The sequence below is a fragment of the Anguilla anguilla genome, chromosome 9, assembly GCF_013347855.1.
Source record: "Anguilla anguilla isolate fAngAng1 chromosome 9, fAngAng1.pri, whole genome shotgun sequence".
NCBI lineage: Eukaryota > Metazoa > Chordata > Actinopteri > Anguilliformes > Anguillidae > Anguilla > Anguilla anguilla.
The window spans coordinates 13,405,110-13,426,872 of NC_049209.1; the positions used below are offsets into that span (position 1 = coordinate 13,405,110).

At 40.2% G+C, this 21,763-nt stretch overlaps 1 protein-coding gene across 1 annotated transcript; it reads left to right on the plus strand.

Annotated features, from left to right (window-relative positions):
* Positions 1-9,605: 9,605 nt before the first annotated feature.
* On the plus strand, positions 9,606-20,187 carry LOC118236635 (SAM and SH3 domain-containing protein 3-like). Its single transcript, XM_035435159.1, has 8 exons — positions 9,606-9,853; positions 13,336-13,431; positions 15,270-15,392; positions 15,920-16,061; positions 16,619-16,770; positions 16,926-17,138; positions 17,697-17,847; positions 19,091-20,187. Exons 1-8 carry the CDS (start codon positions 9,797-9,799, stop codon positions 19,297-19,299), a joined length of 1,143 nt encoding a protein of 380 aa, XP_035291050.1. The 5' UTR covers positions 9,606-9,796; the 3' UTR covers positions 19,300-20,187.
* Positions 20,188-21,763: the final 1,576 nt, after the last annotated feature.

Consider the following 21,763-nt stretch of genomic DNA (forward strand, 5'->3'; position numbering starts at 1 on the left):
TGGTTTTACAGGAAGCCATATATAAACCAAAAAAACGTGTGAATGAGCATCACTGAATCTACTGTTGGGTGATTTGTGTTTAATCACAATACTCAGTATTCTGGACTCTCATTTTAGAAACTGTTCTTCGGTCATTTGTGTTTATATGAATCAGCCGCAAATGGTTGGGATCAGTTGACTGGATAGCAGAGAAAGTATAATATCACCCTTCTCACCTCTCTGACCAGGGTACGGCCTCTTTCTTCCCTTCTCTGTTTGGCTAAAGCCACTCCATCTCACAGCAGGTCTGTTGCCAGGACTACCATTCATTCACATTTATCCATAATTTGGATGGATGTAGCTCTGATTGTGTCAGAGGAAAAAGCTTGTATCTATGACATAAAATCTACAATACAAAATGTAGGTGGAATACACTCTGTACTCCAGTTTCCTTTTGCTGTGTGCATGTGTGTTTGTGTGTGTGTGTGGAAGAGAGTGAAAGTGTGTGTGTTTCTGTGTGTGCAATGCACATGCATGTGTGAGTATGTGTTAAAAGAGCAAGTGTATGCGTATATGAGCATGTATTTGTGTATGTGTATGTATGTATGCATAATGTGTGATAATGTGTGCACGTATAATTAATGGAGGAAGGACGAGTGCATTTGTGTGTGCGCGTGTTTGTTGGTGTATGCATTTGCATGTGATACAGCTGATGATGTATGGCAAGATTTAACATAAAAAACAATGAAGATTAGTGCTACTGTGGCAGCTACTTACTCAGTTATCTTGTCAGGTGGCTCCCTCTGTTGTTTTGGTGTACACATTACAGTTTCTGATTTTACATTTTTGTCATTGTTTAATGCAAATAAAAAAAACTTCTCGATGCCATTGGCATATATATTTCTACATAAAATGCACAATATATAAAATAACAAGAGCAATAATATGGGGTACCAAATGAAAGTGAAAGACATCACGATTTCCTATGTTTTTTTCCCTCAGATTTAGCCTAAATACAGCATTTTCTTAAATTTAGTCATATGGACTAAATAAGTTGTTTAGTTTATATTTCATATTGTCAAATCTCAAAATATATAAGCAAAATATACAACTTAAATTTTAAATGAGATTTTCAAAAATAAATATTTAATCAAAATATTAATGTTTACTTGACACCTTACAGACGGGTGACAGAGGAAAAACCAACATAAACTGTCTTGGTAAGATGTTGGGCCACCAGAACAGCTTCAATGCACCTTGGCATACATTCAACAAGCCTTTCAAGCTCTACTGGAGGGATGGAACACCATTCTTCCAAATGATAAGTTGCCACGTTGAAAGTCACTGAGCTCTTTAGTACGACCCATTCGACTGCCAATGTTTGTCTATGGAGATTGCATGGCTGTATGCTTAATTTTATGCACTTGTTAGCAAGGGGTGTGGCTGAAGTAGCCAAACCCACTAATTAGAAGGGGTGTCCACAGACCTTTGGCCATGTCGTGTATATCCTAAATCTTCTGTTCCAAATTAAATATTTAGTTTATATCCTAAATTCTGTTTTCTAAACCAAGATTTAACATTTAAGTTCATATTTATTTTATTACAAATCTCAGTTTAAAATGTGAATCCTTAACCAAAAAAATTAAATCTAATAAATTAAATATTTATCTCATCTTAAATCCTTTTGGAAACTAAATATTTAGCTAAAGCTAAATCCTTTGTTTAAATCTTTTGAATGATATATGCATTAGCCTTGCCCCTTGATAACTGGTATCCAAAGGAGTGAAGAAATGACTGGCTTTAGTGATGGGGGCAATTTAAGGTCTTTTAATAAGGCTGTGAAACTTCACATAACAAGGACTATATTAATTCCTGTTCGGCACGGACTATATACAGTAGAAACGCAAAGCATGTGCCTATGCAGTATCTGAGAAGACACCTGTAGGTTACCTAGCTAGCTAGCTTGTGTACTGACTTCCACATGATAAATATAATCCATGTCCACAATTGCTAATTGTGGTCAGCATGACATGCCTGGCAAACATTTGGGGCATATTCATGGCCTGTTACTTCTGGTGACCCAGACTTATTTTCTATAGTGAAGTTGAAGTAGTGACGCAGTGAGATTGTGTCCTGCAGGTTTGTACAATCAGACCTGGCCCCAGCATGCTATTATCACTGTATCACTATCAACCATACTGATATGTGATGTGGCACAACAGCAGAGATACTGTACTGTACTCAACTCTAATCATTGAGGCCAGGAGTACTGCCGGTTTTCGTTCCTCCTCTCTAATCAGTGACCGATTTAAAAATGGGGTACCATATGAGTTAATTATCTGGCCAGTCAATGATTTTAATGAATCAATTACCTATCAGGTGGAAAAGAAATCCAGGTATATTATTGGTCTCAAGTGCTAGATTTGAGAATGCCTGCACAACAGAAACAGCCATGTGATTTGTGAACCACAGCGCCATTCTAACCACAAGAGGGTGATCTTTACCTCCATTTCTAACTACACTCTGTTGCCATTCAAAATGTTTGTGGATCAAATAAAGACAAATATCACAATTGTCTTCAATGCTGCGGTACCAAGCTCTAACCCAGCTAGTGCAACTCAAATGCTCCTGGTACAACAACTGATGTGTCACCCGAAATACACTGAGCTACAAAATATTGTGAAAGATGTGTTCAGCCTACATCAAGAAGGACCAGCCACAGACCAGGAACCTAACCTTTGGCTGTAGATTCAATTTTCTGTCAATTTGCCCATGCAAGGGAAAAGTAGTGTTATAGATACTATTTTACAAAAAGAGCCTTCATTCTGAATTTATTATGTACTGATTAATCAATTAAATTCTCATAATGATTAATGTTACACGTGCCGCCTGTGATTATTCCTAATACAATGAGCTATATCTTTATAAAATTTGTTTTATAATACAATGATGAATAAAAATGTTACAATGGATATAATAATTGCAAGTGACACCTTTATTGCATATTAATACAAATAAAGGACTACTTGTCTCTTCTGGCCTAGTAACATTTAGTTTCAGGTGGGATCAAATTCACAAAGATGAAAGTGAAATGACCTCCTGTAGACTTCGTCTCTCTGTTTGGATGACGCAAGCTGTGTATTCTCTCGTAGCAAGAACTACCTAACAATTAGTCCGCATTTCAGTCCTCACTTATGTAGAACAAGCCTGTCCGTGACCTGAGGGGACAGTCCAAGTGATCGATGTAGATACACTGTGGTAGCTCCCCTTCATTTTTGTAATATATCCCACATGATTCTGAATATGGGTTTATATCGAATACACTTCCCTGTCAATCATTGCGGCTGCTGTCATCAGTTACTCTGGGGCACTTTTGATTCTTTTGTGTGTTTTTTGGCCCAAAGGAGGATTTTCATGAAAGCCACATGCAAATACACAAAAAAGAAAAAAAACCCTTTCAGACTTCCAGGAAGTTACACGGAAGTGACAAGGCTGTCAGAAGTTCTCACTTTTGACTAGAGCTGTTTTTTTTTTTTTGTTTTTTTTTGTTTTTTCATTTTCTGTCTTCTTGATTTTGTTGAAATGTCTTGAAATCCAAGTTGTCCGTTGATCCACTATCAACTGAAATGCTTTTGAAAATGAATGTTGTGCTTGCAGTTCTAGTGAATTACCTGGACAAGTGTCAATGTATCACAGTTACAGTACATTGCTAATTAACTGCAGCAATTTTATCATTATTACGTTTTGCTTTTACTGTATGCATATTTCACCATGAAATGGTGTCAGTGAGTGTACTTATATATACTTACAGTGAGCTATATAACGTTTCGGACAGGACATATTTTTTCTTGATTTGGCTCTGTACTCTAGAATTTTTGATTTGTAATCATTCAGTTGAAACATGTTTAAAGTGCACATTCTCGGTTTTTTTTTTTTTTAAACACATTTTGGGTTCACCATGTATAAATTACAGCACTTTTTGGAATATCCTTTGCATGCGGTGACTGCTTGAAGTATGTAACTCATAGATATAACCAGGTGCTAAGGATCTTCTCTGGTGAAGCTCTGCCAGGCTTGTACTGCAGCCATCTTCAGCTCCGGCTTGTTTTGGGGCCTAGCTGCTTTTAGTTTTCTCTTCAGCATATGAAATGCATGTTCAATTGTATTCAGATCGGATTATGACTTGGCCAGTCAAGAATTTTCCAGTTCCCGGCTTTGAAAAACTCCTTTGTTGCTTTAGCAGTATGGTGGGGATCATTGTCTCGCTGTAGGATGAAGCACTGTCTGGAGGCATTGGAATTTAGAGGCATTTGGTTAAACTTGAGCAGATAAGATGCTTCTGTACACTTCAGAATTCATTATGCTGCTGTAATCAACAGTTACAATATCAATGAAGACAAGTGAGCTAGCACCTATGGCAGACATGCATGCCCAAACCATAACACCCCCACCACCATGTTTCATAGATGAGGGGGGCAGGATGCTTTGGATCTTGTGCAGTTCCTTTTGGCCTCCACACTTTGCTCTTTCCATCACATTGATACAAGTAAATTTTTGTCTCATCAGTCCACAAAACCTTTTTCCAAAATTCTGCAGGGTCTTTTCCAGTAGGTATTTCTTAGCAAACTGTAACCTGGCCATCCTGCTTTTGTGGCTAACTAGTGATTTGCATCTTGCAGTGTAGTCACTGGATTTCTGTTCCTGAAGTCTTCTGTTTTCTATTACGATGCAAACATTGAATAACTGACCATGTTGGTCACAAATCTGCACCCTGAGCCGACCAGAGGATGGGTTCCCCCTTGATCCTGGTTCCTTCCGAGGTTTCTTACCATCTGCCAAAGGGAGTTTTTCCTTGCCACTGTTACTTTAGGCTTGCTCCTGTGAGCGTTTATGCCAGGGTTGTCTGTGAAGCAATTACAGCTAAATACGCTATAAAATTTGATTGATTGATTGATGCTGTTGTCACCAGTCACTGACACATCCAAGCCTTTCTCCTGAAGAGTGTTCTGATCTGTCGGATAGGTATTTTCCCTTCATTCTTTGGTCATCAACTGCAGAGGTCATTATTAGCCTACCAGGCCCTTTGCGATGACAGGGCCCATCAGTGCTTTCTTTCTTCTTAATGACGTTTGAACAGTTGATTTTGGTAAGCCTATGGTTTGGTCTACATCTCTGACAGTTCTTTTCTTATTTCCCAGCCTCAATTGCTTCCTTTATTTTCACTGGCAGAACTCTGGACCTCATGTTGACAAATGGCAATAACAGATTGCAAAGGCAGTGAAAAGCCAAGAATCAAAACTAGATGCTGAAAGCTCTCTGTTTCTGCATTCTCACCGTGATGCGCTGGACCCCCAAGCTGTCCATTTAATGAGTGGTACTATGCAAATAGTGTAAGCAGGTTCCTTCGTATAAATGCCTCTATGGGATCAATATGAACTAGTGACATAGCCAACATGGAAGACTGCCGGCACTTGATTGGATAAACGCTGGGAAGTCCTTGGTTTTGGCTCCCCTTTTCAAAATGGAACAGTATGGGAGACTGTTGGTAAACTTTTTCTTTTTCCACCTAAACTGTCCACTGAAATATATTTCTGAAAACATTTGAGGCAAGAAATAGGCTATGTATTTGTTTAATCTTGATTCATGTTTGATCTGCTACACCTAGTTTGACAGTATGATTCAAGTTTTGTGAGCCAGAGCGAGCTATGTTGGTTGCCTTCATTTGCATAGAACAAAGATAGAGTACATTCTATGCAAATACAGAACCAGTGACGGCAGCACACCACACGCCAGACCACTTCCACCATGCACCGCGCAGCCTGTCTATAGAAAACAAATACGATGAGTTGAGTACCGGATCCGGTTTAAAACCCCCTTTAAACCTGCACTAACTCTCGAGCTCCACCGGAGCATTGTGTCACGTCAGCATTGCATTCGCCGTCAGTATTGTGTCATTGTCCCATTTGACCTGCTCCACAGCCCGCATTCGGAGCATGTTCAAGTTTATTTGCTTTTAGTGTTTAAAAAAAAAAACAAAAAAAAAACGAAAAGCGCCATTAGTTATTGGAGATTGGTGTTCACTGTTAACTGGAGACCTAAAATGGGTAAAACTATGTTAGCTAGGTTGCACAATGTAAACAATTAAAAGTACTTCGCACAAATGTGAAGCTGACGAATTTAGGCCTGAAGTTTGAAATGCTGGTTTAAGTTGTGCAAATATTTAGCACAGTCTGAATACATTGTCCGCGGATATATCTATATGTATGCAGCAGGCCACAACCACACAAACCGCTTTCAGAGGAGTGAAAACAAGTTGACTGAATTGAAAATGGAATTGACCTCCAGTAAAACAAGTGATGTGTTACTGCGCCTGTGTGCATGACAATTCTCAGCTCACCCTTCCTGAACATGCAGGAGATAAGCTCACACTTAAATAAACCATGCCTACTGAGGTGCTGTCGCTAGGCAACATTTTGTCAGAAGTGCAGAGAAATGTGTTTGGTTTCACAAGGTTCCTGCTCTTTGCACGCTTTTTTCATTTCTGTCTTTTGCAAGACAGAAACCAAGTCAAGATATTACATCACACCAAAATGCAATGCACTTATATTGCCTTGTTCAAAATGTTTTTAAATGTGATAAAGATTTGTAGAAACTATGATAAAAGCAGACATGGAACCTGCTATTTGAATTACATGTCCAAAAAGCGCAAAACTTTGTATAAATTTGGATATCTGTAAATACATTGTTTTGTTAGCACGTGAGCTAAACAGGAAGGGCAACAGTTTGAACTATAATCAAAGAAAGAGGACTCAAGAAACAATGGGATGTTGTAATCTTTGACATCATCCATCATGGTTCTTCCTGAAAAAACTAAGAGCATTTCCTGAAATAAGCTTGCAAAATCTCTTTCCTTCTGACATCACCCTTCACATAGCACCTAGTTCATCAACAAGCTGCATGAGATGATCAACCTGAACACAAGATTTTCACTGGGGATTTTCCTGGTTATTTCTCTGCCATTTCAGACCCCCATGGTATTGGAATTGATCAGTATCTACTTAGTGCTCTTTCACTTTCACTGACGTGTGTTAGCATCGTTTGTGACATTCAATGTTTTCAAAGAATGTGAAAGACAGAAATGTACCCTAAATTATAAAAATTATAGTTTTTGTGTATGTGAAGTCTATATAATGTTGCAAACATAGTCATCACATTTATCAATCCAATCCAATGCAATTAAATATCCAGAACAAAAGTTAATATTGTGACACTGTTCTTTTTCTACATATGCCAAAACATAACTTCATGAGATGCCACCTGTCTTTATGCTGCACTGGTAGTAAACTGAATCGCTGTAACTGGTAACACTGGGCAGTTAATAATAGGAGGCTTCTCTTCACATCGCAGGAAAGCGAAACTGGGCCGATCTCCCACAAACAGGTGGTCTGAAAACACTGGTGGGTTAACAGCTCTGACTCATTTACCAGGCCACACATACACACACACCCACTCATACAAATTTGTCTTTGTTGATGGAGATGTGAGCAAAGCTGTATTTTTTTATATACTCTATAATGTACTGGACAAAGACATGTTTTTTTTCTTGATTTGGCACTGTACTCCACAATTATAGATTTGTAATCAAACAATTCACACATGCTTAAATTGCAGATTCTCTGCTTTTATTAAAGGGTATTTTTAAACATGTTGGTTCCATCATGTAGAAATAAAAGCACTTTTTATATATATTCCGCCCATTTCTGGGCACCATGATATACATACACCAGATGTATGTTCTTCCTCACCCTTCCCAAGATGCAGACTATGGAGGGGTACATCCAGGATCCGTTGGCTGCTGGACACGTGACCTTCCATGTTGCCAGCTGGCAAAGGCTTCTTCTTTCTTAGCAAGAATGGGGGTCTTCATTCGTGCATTAATTATCAAGGTCTTAGTCTGACTCTACGGATATAGACTGTGGGTATAAGCCCGCCATTGGCCGATTATTTCATTCGGAATTTTCCTCCCCTTCCGCTATCTGCCTGTTACCGTTTTCAAGGGCACCGTTGCTGCATCCTGGGCTTAGCGCCGCCCAAGACGATTGTGATTTGTTTAAAGAAGTACAAACAAGCCAGAGCGTTTTTTCCGCTATACTGGAATGATAATGGGTTGAGCCAGACCTTTCTCCAGTGCTGGCACAGCGCTGAAATGAAATGTGGAGATAGCTCTGGCTATGCGAGACTATCAAGGTCTTAACAAGCACAGAGAAATATATTATCTGTCACCTAATCTGAATTCCAGTTGAACATAAATTTCATATGCTGAAGAGAAAATTTAAGGAAACTAGGCCCCAAACCAGCAGGAGCTGAAGATGGTTGTAGTACAGGCCTGGTAGAACATCACCAGAGAAGATACTGAGCACCTGGTGATGTCTATAGGCCTCCAACTTCATGCAGGTATTTCATGCAAAGGGTATGTTAGGTTACAAAACATAAATATGTCACAAACGTTATAATGCCCTGTAATAAGGGGGCTATTTATAAAATGTGATGTAATTTCTTGAGTCAGGAGATTAAAAGCCTGGCTAGACGAGAGCCTGCAATCTTAGCTGAAGGGCTGTGCCCAAGGGTGTCATTACTCATGTCACAAGTGGAGAACAGACTGGATACCTTGTTAATTCTGCTGGGACGTTTCTGTGATCTGCTCAATAACTGTGACATTTGTTCGCCTTCACTTTTCCACTAACCCAATGCCAAAAATAAGCTTGTAAACTGAGTCAGACAGTTTTCCCTTTTAGTGCCGAAGGGCAAAGTCAAACACCTGGGCATAGACACGTTATTCCTGGGTCATTGGTCCTGGCTCATAACTACAGTCACAATCAAAGCCAGTTCATCCATTCTTATTTTGCTTAGTGAAACATCAACGCCATCCTGGTTGAACTATCTCAGTCGTGCTCTATTTTCGACATAACCTCACCACTGTCTTCACTTCAGCAGCATGTTCAGCTGCAAATTTCACACTTAAGGTTCATGCTTTGCATTTCCTGAGTAAAAGGCACAAATTTGACTGGTGTGAGAAGAACCTGTCAAGTCAAAGATATGAAGTAGTTAGTACTGATAAACTAAAGCTGAAACCCAAGGACTTTTTTTTTTTACCTGTTCCAATAAATAATGGAAATTTCTCAGTTGGAGACTTTTTCATGTAACATGTTCAAATGGATTTTTGGATTTTTAAAAATTATTATTCTTTACTCTTCTTTGTAATGAAATGCTCAAAAACATTTGTGATTGATTTTGAAAGCCTTGACAGAGGCAAATATGTATCTCTTCACATGAGTGGTTTTTAAACAAGTAAATATGCTCTCAGTGTGTGTGCACGTATGGATAGGTGAATGTTACAATGTAGTTGCTGAGCTGACAATGTAGTAAACAATGTCTGATAATTGCTATGTGAGTGGATATAAACCTGTTTCAACTGAAATTGGAAATTGCGACGTACAACAGCGTCTGCATTTCACTGTGGGTCAGCAGTTAAAACCTAGCAACAGATTTACGCCAGGTCTTTGACACTAGCTACCCAAAGGCATGCTTCCTGCTCTACCAGAATGCCATATTTGATACAGATACTTCCTGTGCAGTCATATCACTTCCTCTCCTCCTTTTGCTCCACTCAGAGTAACAACCTACAGTTTTCTTGTCTGTCTCATTTTGTCTGTTACTGATTACCACAGCGCTAGAGTGACCGGACCTTGAGTCGTCGTCAGTTGAATAGAGATACCCTCGTTTGCACGGCTGTGGAGAAATCACCCCTCTGTGTAGGATGCTTCGGCGGAAATCTTCCAACGCTTCTGAGAAGGAGCAGGGGCAGAAAAAGAAGGTGAGGTACTGGGGGCCGCTGGGGGATCAGAAGACAAGGGTTAAAGAGGTGGCTGTGACCTTCAGCCACTTTAGAAGGGCTAAATGGGGCAATACTGCTCTTGAGGAAGATGAGGCAAATATCAAAATCCAATATAGTGTTTAATTGATGATGAAATAAATAAAATTCATTCATTTTGAAATAACAGGAGTAGCATAGGTTGGAGTGCAGTTCGTACGCAGGATTTTATGTTTAAAGTAATTATGTATTTGATTCTGTTTCTCAGCTGTCCACTCACTTGCAAATGTGCTTCAGATACTGACATTGTTCTATGGTATTTTGTGTTAATTTTATTTCCTCCAATAACACTGAACATTTATAGTGGCAGCATGTGAGAAACATGAACACTGATTGTGTATTAGTGGGTTTCACTGGGATCTTTTAGAGGTTAATTTTTTTTGCAAACAGGAAAACTAAGTGACAAAGGAACTCTGCCTATGAACACATACGTACCTATTTACAGGTAGTACGAGCACCACATCATGAAACAAATTCAAGTGATCTCTCTCTCTATATATATATATATATGCCAATTTCAATATATGACATGAAGGAATCCCTGAGCAGCCTTGTGAATGTTTACTGGCATGTACGATTAAATAGAAAACGTCAATAAATGCATGCACTTTCCTAGCTAAAGGATCAATACACCTACACATTGAGTCAAACGCAACAATGTTACATCAGCCAAGCTTTGGATTAAGAGGGACTTGTTTCCCTCCTTCTCTGCCCTAGCAGACTCATTTTGTACAATGTTTGTCATCAGTGTTGTCTGCTCCACTTCACTATATATCGTATCTCAGAATCTTCTCATTGCACCCAGTCGAACAGCCATTGCACTTTTGAAGCTGCTAATTTCACACTGTTATTTAGGGACAATCCATTACTCTTGTTGACAATTCAGCAGAAATGACTGCAAAGCAAAATTTCAGGTTTCACTAGACAATAGCCAGACTTTTAAAGAAATTTTTGCTTGTAACCCACCCATTTTAATAATAGGTACTAATTATGACGATGACAGCATTTGATTTGTGTCCACTAAAGTACACTTAAATGTTACCCTGCGTTCAGATTATTAATAATGGCACCACATGAGAGAATTCCATGATGAAGAAATCAGCATTTTAATGGCACCTTGATGATTTTTTTAGTCTGGATGCAACTGCAGTGTTACATATCCATATCATTACAATGAATATTTTTCTTTTGTAAGTGGCACTAGAACTTCTTGTTTTTGGAAAGTGTTGTGTGCTGTATATATAAATTAAAAAAGACACTTGAACAAGTGTTTGGAAAAAATAAAATGCTATGAGTGCAGCAATTTGTTTTTTTCAGTTTCATTGTTCTTTCTTTCCCCACCCCCACTCCTTTTTTTCTGATTTCTGTGGTTGATGATAACGGTTTTGTGTGCCATTTGAGATGAACAGTGTTTCAGGAGGTCAGGACCAATTTGCGAGTAAAGAAATGAAAAGAAGAAAAACTTGTAGCAGGGAGCCGATGCTTCTCAAGGGCTTCCTGTCTAGATAGCTGCAGCTATACCCCGCCTACTCTTATGGTTTTCTCTGAAGCAGGAAGAATGGTCCAGATAAAGGTGCACAAACCACAGTGTGACTAAAAACGTGATAGATGCATGTCTCAAACAGAAACCTCATTTTTCCGTGTAACAGTTTGGCAGATTAAGCAAAAGCAGGAGGCCTCAAACTTCTACAGTTAAGGAAGAATCATGCAGTCAGTGTGCTCCTAAATAACCATAGAAGCTGGTGGCTTAATTAAATGCCCAATGGTGTACATTTATAATGTATAGTGTTGCTCTTGTAGTCAATGGCAACACTGAAAAGCTAATGGTTACAAGGGTTCAGCTGCTGTTGTTGCATGTTATTGAGTTCATAATGATTATATACATGCTCTAAAAATTAATGACAGTGAACATTATAAAACCATTGATTTCTAAAACAGTAATAGCTCCCTTCTGTACATAATTGTCTGTATGTAATAGTCTGTAGGCCTATATAAATGACTTTCTTCTAGTAATCTGCATTTGCCTCAGGTGATATCAGAGTTGACATAATCATTAGAAACCAAAATGCAGTATAAAATGGAAATGATTTAGGATGCCTTTTTACTTTATTTACAATGTGATTTGAATTTCCAGTAGCCAATCTAAGTCAAACCATTGAAATGGTCAGAAAATGAAAGACCAGTAAGAACTGTCTGCTTGGAAGGTGCCATTTTCTTCCCTGCATGCTTCGCTTTGGTTTACAAGCTGGTCGCGGTGACCTTTGAGGCTGCCCTTGAGGCGATGCGTTAGGCGCTGATCTTAAGCGCGCTACGTTAGAGCTCTTCTGGGCAGGAACCCCGCCTGCAGATTTCTTGTAATCGGCGCTTTTCGCTGACGTGTGCCTTTTTCTCAGGGCCCTGGTCGATTGATTTCTCTGCCTGGGAGAGTGAGCGCAGAGTACCTCCGGCACAGCCCCTCTTTTCTCCGTCAGCAGAGTTCAGACAGCCGAATGAGAGCGCGGAGGCTAATGTCTCACTCACACGTACAGTGTTCACAAAGACAAATGCCTCACTGTCACATGCAGCATTGGTGTTGCGAGCCCTGTAATAGCCAGAATAGACAGGGTTAGGACTGAATCATCCAGCTTGAGGCCAGTATGGATTTTTTTTTCTTTATCTTACTGTGAACCACTGTGACTTCTGTAAAGCCACTCTTTACTTAGAACCTGACTGAAAATGCTGAGCTCTACCAATGTATATAAAAGTACATTGAGCTCTGGCATTGAAGTGTTTCATGAAAGATCAAAGTGGCGCAGACATGGTTGGCTCTTGTACGGACATATGTCCCACTGACTCTTTATTTAAAATATGGAGATAATCCCAGTACTTGGGACACAACAGTCCCTAGAGTGGTAGGGTCTTTTCCATTGTTTTGAGGTGCATGGATTTGGGGGAGTCATCATGTGGAAGGAGCCATGTGTCTGCAAAGCAAATCTCTGTTGGGACCCTGCAGCTTACTCTATGAATCTCAGAGTCATCCTACCGTGCCTTCATCTGCCTGGGCAGCAGACGCAAACATCCTGTCAGACCCAGCTAGCTTCCCCTTGGCCAACATGTGACGTTGCCCCAGAATTTACCTAATGCCCCAACAACATTATCAACTCAATTAAAACACGATACCACCTTGAGAGAACACTAACATCAGCATTGCAACAAGTGTGAAGACTCCTGCGTGATCACTGTGTGAACCTGAGAGACTGCTGCATCAGACCAAGCCAGACAAATTGCGATACTTCTTGTCTGCTCTGAAATTCTGGGCAGTGATATGTGATGCAATTTTTCTCAGGAACTGAAGCAACAAGTGTGCGTGTGTGTGTTTTAACCAAATCATCCTCTTCACTGAGATGGTCCACAAGTTCTGTAAAAGCCCTTGTTTCTCTCAACAGCTCTCTCTCCAGAGGTCCAGCAGCTTTAAAGACTTCATGAAGCCAAAGCCCTCCTCCCCCACAGTGGTAGACAAGCCATTTCCCCTGGAAGAGACTGTGAGTGTCTTTCTACCCATTTGCATGCCTTCCTACCACCGACTCTATTAGGTTAATTAGACAATTAAATCAAACACTTCATATTAAATTCAATGTTGAACAGGGCCAAATAACTGTGAACCTGCATCCTTTCCCCTGTATTCACAATAAAGCTAGGTGATTAATAATTAAACAGATAGACCAACCAAGGCCCACTTTAATTCCACAATGAAAGATTTATTTGCATTTGTTTTTTTTTTTTTTTTTTTTTACAAACTATAGGTTGGCAAAGCAGTCTCATTCTGGGTGTACATTTTATGAAGGCATAATTTAAAACAAATTCTTCTAAAAGAGATGCCAAAAGCAGCTCTTTGTATTTAATCGAAACAGTATCATATTGACCAACAAAACAACTCATTTTCTTCTGTTAACAGGATGTCATTATTTGAACTTCCCCTATTATAGAAACACGTATCCCATTTACTGAAACTTAGACTAAAGTTGAAACTGCATGCTTATTTTAAGCAAGGAAGAAGTATTGGTGAGCAGCCAAAAAAAGAATTGTGCAAATGTGACCATGGAAACGAGAACCCATCTTTTTGCACTTCCTCCTGCAAGTAAACACTCCCTGATTCAAGTACATTCATTGCCATAAAACAGCTCTGATCTTTAGGATGGCAGTGGAAGACAGATGAGAAAAAATGAAAGCTCTCTCTCTCTCTCTGACCATGGAAACGAGAACCCATCTTTTTGCACTTCCTCCTGCAAGTAAACACTCCCTGATTCAAGTAAATTCATTGCCATAAAACAGCTCTGATCTTTAGGATGGCAGTGGAAGACAGATGAGAAAAAATGAAAGCTCTCTCTCTCTCTCTGGCCATGGAAACGAGAACCCATCTTTTTGCACTTCCTCCTGCAAGTAAACACTCCCTGATTCAAGTACATTCATTGCCATAAAACAGCTCTGATCTTTAGGATGGCAGTGGAAGACAGATGAGAAAAAATGAAAGCTCTCTCTCTCTCTCTCTCTCTCTCTCTCTCTCTCTCTCTCTCTCTCTCTCTCTCTCTCTCTCTCTCTCTCTCTCTCTCTCTCTCTCTCTCTCTCTCTCTCTCTCTCTCTCTCTCTCTCTCTCTCTCTCTCTCTCTCTCTCTCTCTCTCTCTCTCTCTCTCTCTCTCTCACTCTCAACCGCATTAAGTAGTACAAAGGTATACACTGTAAACAGGATGTCCTCCTGCTAGTCAGCCAAGCAGGAAACCTCTGAAGTGTAGTCTTTGCAGACACATCAGTTCATTAGAGTTAATTACTCCTAATGGCTGTACATGCTACAATGATGACGTTAATGCTCAGAACATCCCTAACAAGATTAATGTGTGGCGCATGCACTCACACCTGCCAAAAAGGCCTTTGTAGCTGTCAGCCTTTTTCCCCTCACACTGGTGATTGGACATGCAGCAGCAACATTCTGGCTGCAGTCACAGAAGGAGGGGCCACGAGTCACCATGGTGACGGCGCACCGCACTCAGCCCCTCGAGACCCGCCTGTGACGCACCAAGCATCAGAAGCGAAGATTTTACCAGAACTGCCTGCCAACAGTCTCGTTCTTGTGCCTCCAGCACTCAAGCGGTGTTCCCCCACTGCCAACCATGCAGGATTCTGGGTCCGGTGTATGCACATGACCTTTAAAATGCTCTCAGGGCGCAGTTTCTACACAGTGTCACATAAGTATCCAGGCAAACACCGTTCATGTACGAGAAGCCATCCAAACAGACTCAATTTCTGGCTGCTTCTATTTTTAATTTTGAGATGGTAAGATCGTGTTAAGCCTAAACTGCTGTGGCTCTATTCTTTATGATCCAGGAGGTCCCAGAGGATTCTGGGAAGAGCACAGGTAAACTAGGGAAGACGTGGCGGGCCGTCATCTCACGCACCATGACCCGCAAGACCTCCAAGATGGTCCAGAAGGCCCTGGCAGAGGAAGGGGTGAGTCCTGACCCCCGGCACTCATCCCCCTGAACCATTGATATATTGTCTCTGAATTAAAATGAGCTTGGGATTAAATAATTAATTTTGCAGCATGCTACATCTAAACAAATTGTGTATTCCACTAACATGCTGAATCTGCCCCAGCTCATACACATCTCACGGATGTGGATCACTAATTTTCAGAGAGAACCTGTTCTTACAAAGTCTAGCCTGAGTCAAGTAGCTCCCTCTGCTGGATGAAAGTGCATAATCAGGGAAAAGCACTTCACAGAAACGGTAGACTCAACTTAAAAAATTTAATTTTTACACCATTATAGTTTATTTTAAAAGAGCAAAAATGTTTAATGTAAAGATCAATTAATTCTTAAGATTACCTTTAAGATGAAGATTCTCTGGGTATGGTTCAAGGAAATAGGTTTCCTTCAACCATGTATTGCAGAACTCTGATGCAATACGTGTGTCATTTAAGTGCCCAGGGGCATGTGCAGATGTCTCTGAGTGTTGGAATCTGGTGTGTCTGGCAGATGGAAAGCGCTGAAGAAGGTTCCATGTCCCCCTTGTCTTTCGATGGGATTCCTGACCTACGTCCAGGACAGCGAAGCTCTGTGTGTTCCACCGAGTCAGAGGACAGACTGCACAGTCCCCTGCAGCGCCAGATCTCAGGCTGTAAGCCCCTCCCCCTCAGTAATAATAGCCAAACCAAACCCCTTCCTGAGTTCGGGATTGGCAATTGTGCCTCTTGCGTTTCCAACGCCACACCAGCATACCTGGAGCACTATAATTGAAGGGCCATGCATTCTTCTGATGCAAGGCTATAGGTTCAAACCTGTAGTAAGCACCTCTTCCAACTAACTCTTCCAACTAACTTCAGCCCAAGGGTTTCCCCTGTTATTAATCCCAACACCTGGATACATGCACTACATTTACATTACATTACAGGCATTTAGCAGGCGCTCTTATCCAGAGCGACTTACACTTTTACTTAGCACTTTTTTTTTTTTTTTTTTTACATTGTATCCATTTATACAGCTGGATATATACTGAAGCAATGCAGGTTAAGTACCTTGCTCAAGGGTACAACGGCAGTGTCCTTACCCGGGATTCGAACCTACAACCTTTCGGTTACAAGCGCAGTTCCTTACCCACTGTGCCACACTCCGTCCACTAGTGCTCTTTGTGTTGGCAATTAAAGTTTTCCTATACCCTGTTGCTCCGATGTGCAGGTGGAGACAGGCACAGTCTGGATAGCGGCTACAGTCAGAGAGACAGCATGAGGCTAGAAGACGTCCCCTACAACGGCCCCTTCTGTGGCCGCGCGCTCGTCCACACAGACTTCACCCCCAGCCCCTATGATATGGAGACCCTCAAACTCCAGGTGAGTTTTGCACCACTCAGACTTCCTGTGAGTCTGTAACTAGCCTTGCAGTCAGTTGAATGTTAGCTGGAGTCTTTCTGGTTGGCTTTACCCTCTTTGTCATGAAACCTTGGAAAACCTTCTGAAAAATGACCTTTCTATTGTCACTCCTGTAGAAAGGGGACATTATCGAGATCATTGAAAAGCCCCCCATGGGCACCTGGACAGGGAAGCTCAACAACAAAGTGGGCTCCTTCAAGTTCATCTATGTCACTATCCTACCTGATGAGGCAACACCCCCCAGGCGAAGGAGGAGGAGCCACCACAGTAAGAACTGTAAACTCAAATCCCAATCCCTGGACGAGGTATTGGAGAGGATCAACCTGACAGTGAGTACACTACTGCACAGTTATTTCTCTGCTTCTCAGTCATGACTAGTCCTTCAAGATTGAATTGGAGAAATGATCACAACATTGTAACTACATTGTAAATGTAATGTACAGTATATAAGCTGTATGCACAATACATTAACTTTGTGTCCCACTTTAGTCCTAGATCTCACAAAGTGGAAAAGAAGTGCAAAAAAAGTAGAACCAGAAACATTTCAGCCCAGCTATTCTAAAGATCAATAGAATGGTTTTCAACATTCAAGACTGACATTTCAACATATTCTTCAAAACAATTGACCCTGAAGAAGACATCATAGCTGTTGAAATGTCAGTCTTGTCTTGAACTATTCATTAAATGTGCTAGCTACAAAGCTGGAGGGCTTTTTAATTTGAGTACAAGCCACACTTTGATTTGATGTGGCTTGCTGGGAAGTAATTACTTAGTATATGAAAGTGGGAAAGAACTTTAAGGAGTGCATTGAGCCAATGAAATGCAGTTAGTATGGTCACCCTCAGCTCTAGTCCTCAGGGCGCATCTCTCTGTCCATCTGTCCCCAGGAGCTGGGCTCTCTTCTGTCCTTCCATGGCTTCCAGAGCGTGGAGGACTTCAGGGGGCTGAAGGAGTCGCATCTTAATGAGCTCAACATCACAGATCCTGAGCAGCGTGTCAAACTCCTGACTGCTGCTGAGCTCCTGCTCGACTGTGACTGTACGTCCACCTCATGCTGCACCACACCTCCACCATTGTACATTCTGCTAGACTATCCCTCATTGTTACACCTTTACACACTTCTAGACTGTCCATCATTGATACACTGTTGCATATTGTTGGATTGTCCCTCATTGTTACACTGGCTCACATTGATACACTGTTGCACACTGCTACACTGTCTCTCATTGTAACAATTTTACATACTTCTATACTGTAGCTCATTGTTACACCTTTAAACACTGCTAGATTGTCCCTCATTGTGACACTGGTTCACACTGCTCTACTGTCTCTCATTGTTACACCTTTAGACACTGCTAGACTGTCCCTCATTGTTACACTGTTACACACTTCTAGACTGTCCCTAATTGTTAGATTGAATTTAGAAAAGTGTCTATTTTTTTTCAGTCTGGGCCCAGCAGTCATCTACATAAAAAGAACATAAGACTTTATTAAATCTGTTATTGGATTTGTTTGTTAGGCAATGATGTTGATTAAGTGCAAAGAACCTAATTTCAGAGGAACATTACTATTCTGCGCACTGAACTGTTGTGGCTCTACTCTTCACAATTTTAGAAAATTTGTAGCAATCCTTAGCAAAAATCTGTTGCACTCATTATAACATGAACAGATAGTTCATAGTGTTGTCTCCATTCACCCCATGTACAGCTCAGCTGCGTGGTTTGTCACCTCACCCTGAGGGCAGCCTCATCAGCCAGTTCTGCTCTGCTAATGGCACCAGGACTGCTACAGTTCGTATGGCACTAATAAGCTGTAACTAATAAGCTGAACACACACAAACCAATTAAATGAGGGCAGGATCCATGCCTTGGCAGCCATGTTAAACCTTCATGTTCAATTGCCTAGATGACATGTTGTCAATCAACTGTGCATGCTTTACACTTATTGTATTTTTGGACAACACTTTCCCCTTCAAGATAATTAATGCAATTAAATCCTTGATATTTGCATTTGTTTTATCCTGTCAGTAATGCAATGATAGAGGGAATTATGGTAATGGTAAACCCCAGGTTACACCAAACCCCTTATTTAACATTGCAGGACAAAGTCATACAGGTGGAATGTGGTGTACCTTGGGATGCTCCTTTACAGTAATTTTGCCTGTTAAGGCAGGGAGGGGGGGGGGGGATCTGTGCCAGAGATCTGAAGCATAGATACAAAGGGCAGCTCAGAAGCAGTACTGGCACAGTCTTGGTGATAATGACCAATTTCTACTTCACAGCTGAGGGTGAAGATGAGGTTGTGGAGGAGGGGGCCACAGAGGAAGAACCAGATATGCCCCGGGATTCGGGCTGCTTTGAAAGCACTGAGAACCTGGAAAATGGCCGTGAGGATCCAGACATGAAAGCACAACTGGAGAAGGAGTCAGAATCCACACCCAGTGGGATTCTGGAGGACATGGAGGCCCTGTCAGTGAAGGAGGAGCCCTGAGAGTTGATTTGGATCAAACTTACACGACATCTCCTGAGATGGAACATTTGTCTTGGTCAGGACGGGGCACTATTAACTGAAGGACAAGAATGTCCTGAAAAGTGACCACATTCTTCTAATACTGAACCGAAGGCATCATGAAAGTCATGTTTAATCCAGTGTTAGGTTTGTGAAACGATTTTTAGCAAGGGCTTTATGTGTGGAGGTACGCCTTCATGCCTTCATGTCTTGAAAGCATCTGCACCACAAGACGAGAAAACCCTTCCTTTGTTTTCCTAAAGAATATTTTTCTGTGCTTAACGGCCTCTACATTAACCTTCTCTAATAGAAATGCAGTGGAAGAGTTACAAAAGAGGCATTGTGCATTTTTACCTGCACAAACTAGTACAGTCTGTTATTGTAATTAATATTCTGTTATTGTGTGGATTGCAATGTTACATTTTTTTGTAGAGATAAGACTATTAACATATGTCCAAAAGGCCTCCAGGAAAGCATAAAGGTTTTCAATGTTAAAAATAGGCTAAAAATAGTATCCCATTCAAAATTAATTGTAGTATAACTTGCTGTATAATATTACACACCTTGTTGTGTAATATTTTGAATATTTTTAAAATACATGTGACATACTGTTTCCTCTGGGGTCAAGTAAAATTTTCGACCAACCATTACCTTTAATATCTACGTTTACAGACTATAAATGTATATATTTTTATGTCCATCACATTTCAATTTTACTGATGATATAGTATTTTATATCGACATGTCTGTCATTTTTACTTTTTTGCTTATACATGAATTCAAATACTTATGAAAGTAATGTTTTCCTGAGTAATAACTTTTTCTGTAGAAAGACATGACAAATTTAATAAAGGGTTTATTAAAGTAAAATAGTTAGTTTTGCTTCTAAATATAAAAGCACTCACCAAGGTAATAGAAGTGCTCAGAAATTAAAAATGAACTTTTTTTTTTACTTTTCATAACTGTAATAGCTTTTGACAATCTAAACAAAACCAAACTTCACACCATTATCAGATGTGCTCTGAGGGAAATTCATCACACAGTACAATGTTTTAAGACAAGTCACTTTAATTAACACACACTGAATCTTAATCTTAAAAAAAGTGTGAGAAGTAAGGAAAATGAAAAGTACATAATCACAGTGTTATTACAAAGCAAAGTGAACACCTATCAAATGCCATCAACGATACCTGCAATATAATACACTGCAATTCATATACCACACTTTGATATCTCCAGCTCATTCGTCTGGCTTTGATGCCACAAACAACACACCCCTTTGCTGTTTTGCATTGACTTGTTGTAAGTTAAAAAATCTGATTTTGACCACTAGCAGGTTGACCCACTTGCGTAACAACAAAGGGAGCTGCAAGTAGCTATTTGTAATGCTGCTAATTTCTTTCAAGTCTGCAATTAACATTTTAATTTCTCTATTCCTGACTTTAATGAAACTGAGCTCTGGAGACTGGCTTCCAAATTACTGAGAGGGCTGTGGTGCACAGCATTGCCACTACTAACTCCTGACTTACTGTACTTTTATGTGGTTGACAAAATTTAAAGAGTCTTCGGTAGGAAATCTCATTATCTGATTTTAATTGTGGCCATATTTATAGGCAAGGAGTGCTTTAAGAGTGAGAAGAGAACAGGGAAGTAGGCTAAATGATCTGAAACTGAAGGAATGGATCCCTGTGTGTTTTACTCCCAGCTGCAGGCTGAGTACAGATTATGTGTCTGCAGCCAGTCTGCTCAGTATCCATTCTTATGGAATATACCTTTTATATTCAAAGCACTCCTTACACTGGTAAACAGGAGCTAAGCGTGAATTGGGTTCGACAATCATGTAAATTTACAACACTCTTGTAGTAAACTTGGCATAGCCATGTAGCAAATTCTGTAGAACCGTTTGTCAGTCACACAAGAAATTCTAAAAATTGTTCCTTTTTATTGAACATACAACATTAAGAGTAAATTCCAAGCTGAATACCACTTTGAGATAAATTGTTTTTTTCATAAGCTTCATTTCACCACATATATTCGTCTGTGTGGGACAGAAATGCTGCAAATTGCAGTATCCATCAAAATTCTTATTCCACCAAATTGCCTTTCTCATTGCTGAATGTCTCCTGAATTTAAATTTGCACCAAATGCAACTGGCAAGAGGTATCAACAATCCAGTGCTCAGTTTAGTGTGAAATTAACAGATACAAGCAAAAAGTCATGAGTATAACACCCCCTTTTTTCAATGGGCCTCATTAACAAAACTTTTCTTCTTGCTTTTGTTTTTAAAATATCCTATGGAAAAACCAATGTGCGATTTCAGGGACAGACCTTTGATTTTGTGCATATCGCAGGTATATCAGAGGATGAATTGCCATTTGTTCATAAACTTTAAGAACGTTATTAAACCATTATAATAACTATCATTATTATCACTAAAACGAAAACT

Excerpts from the sequence above, each read along its gene's own strand:
- LOC118236635 (XM_035435159.1), top strand. The coding sequence starts at position 9,797 with ATGCTTCGGCGGAAATCTTCCAACGCTTCTGAGAAGGAGCAGGGGCAG. Across the intron at positions 13,432-15,269 it reads CATTTCCCCTGGAAGAGACT|GAGGTCCCAGAGGATTCTGG; the intron begins GTGAGTGTCTTT and ends TTTATGATCCAG. Across the intron at positions 15,393-15,919 it reads AGGCCCTGGCAGAGGAAGGG|ATGGAAAGCGCTGAAGAAGG; the intron begins GTGAGTCCTGAC and ends TGTGTCTGGCAG.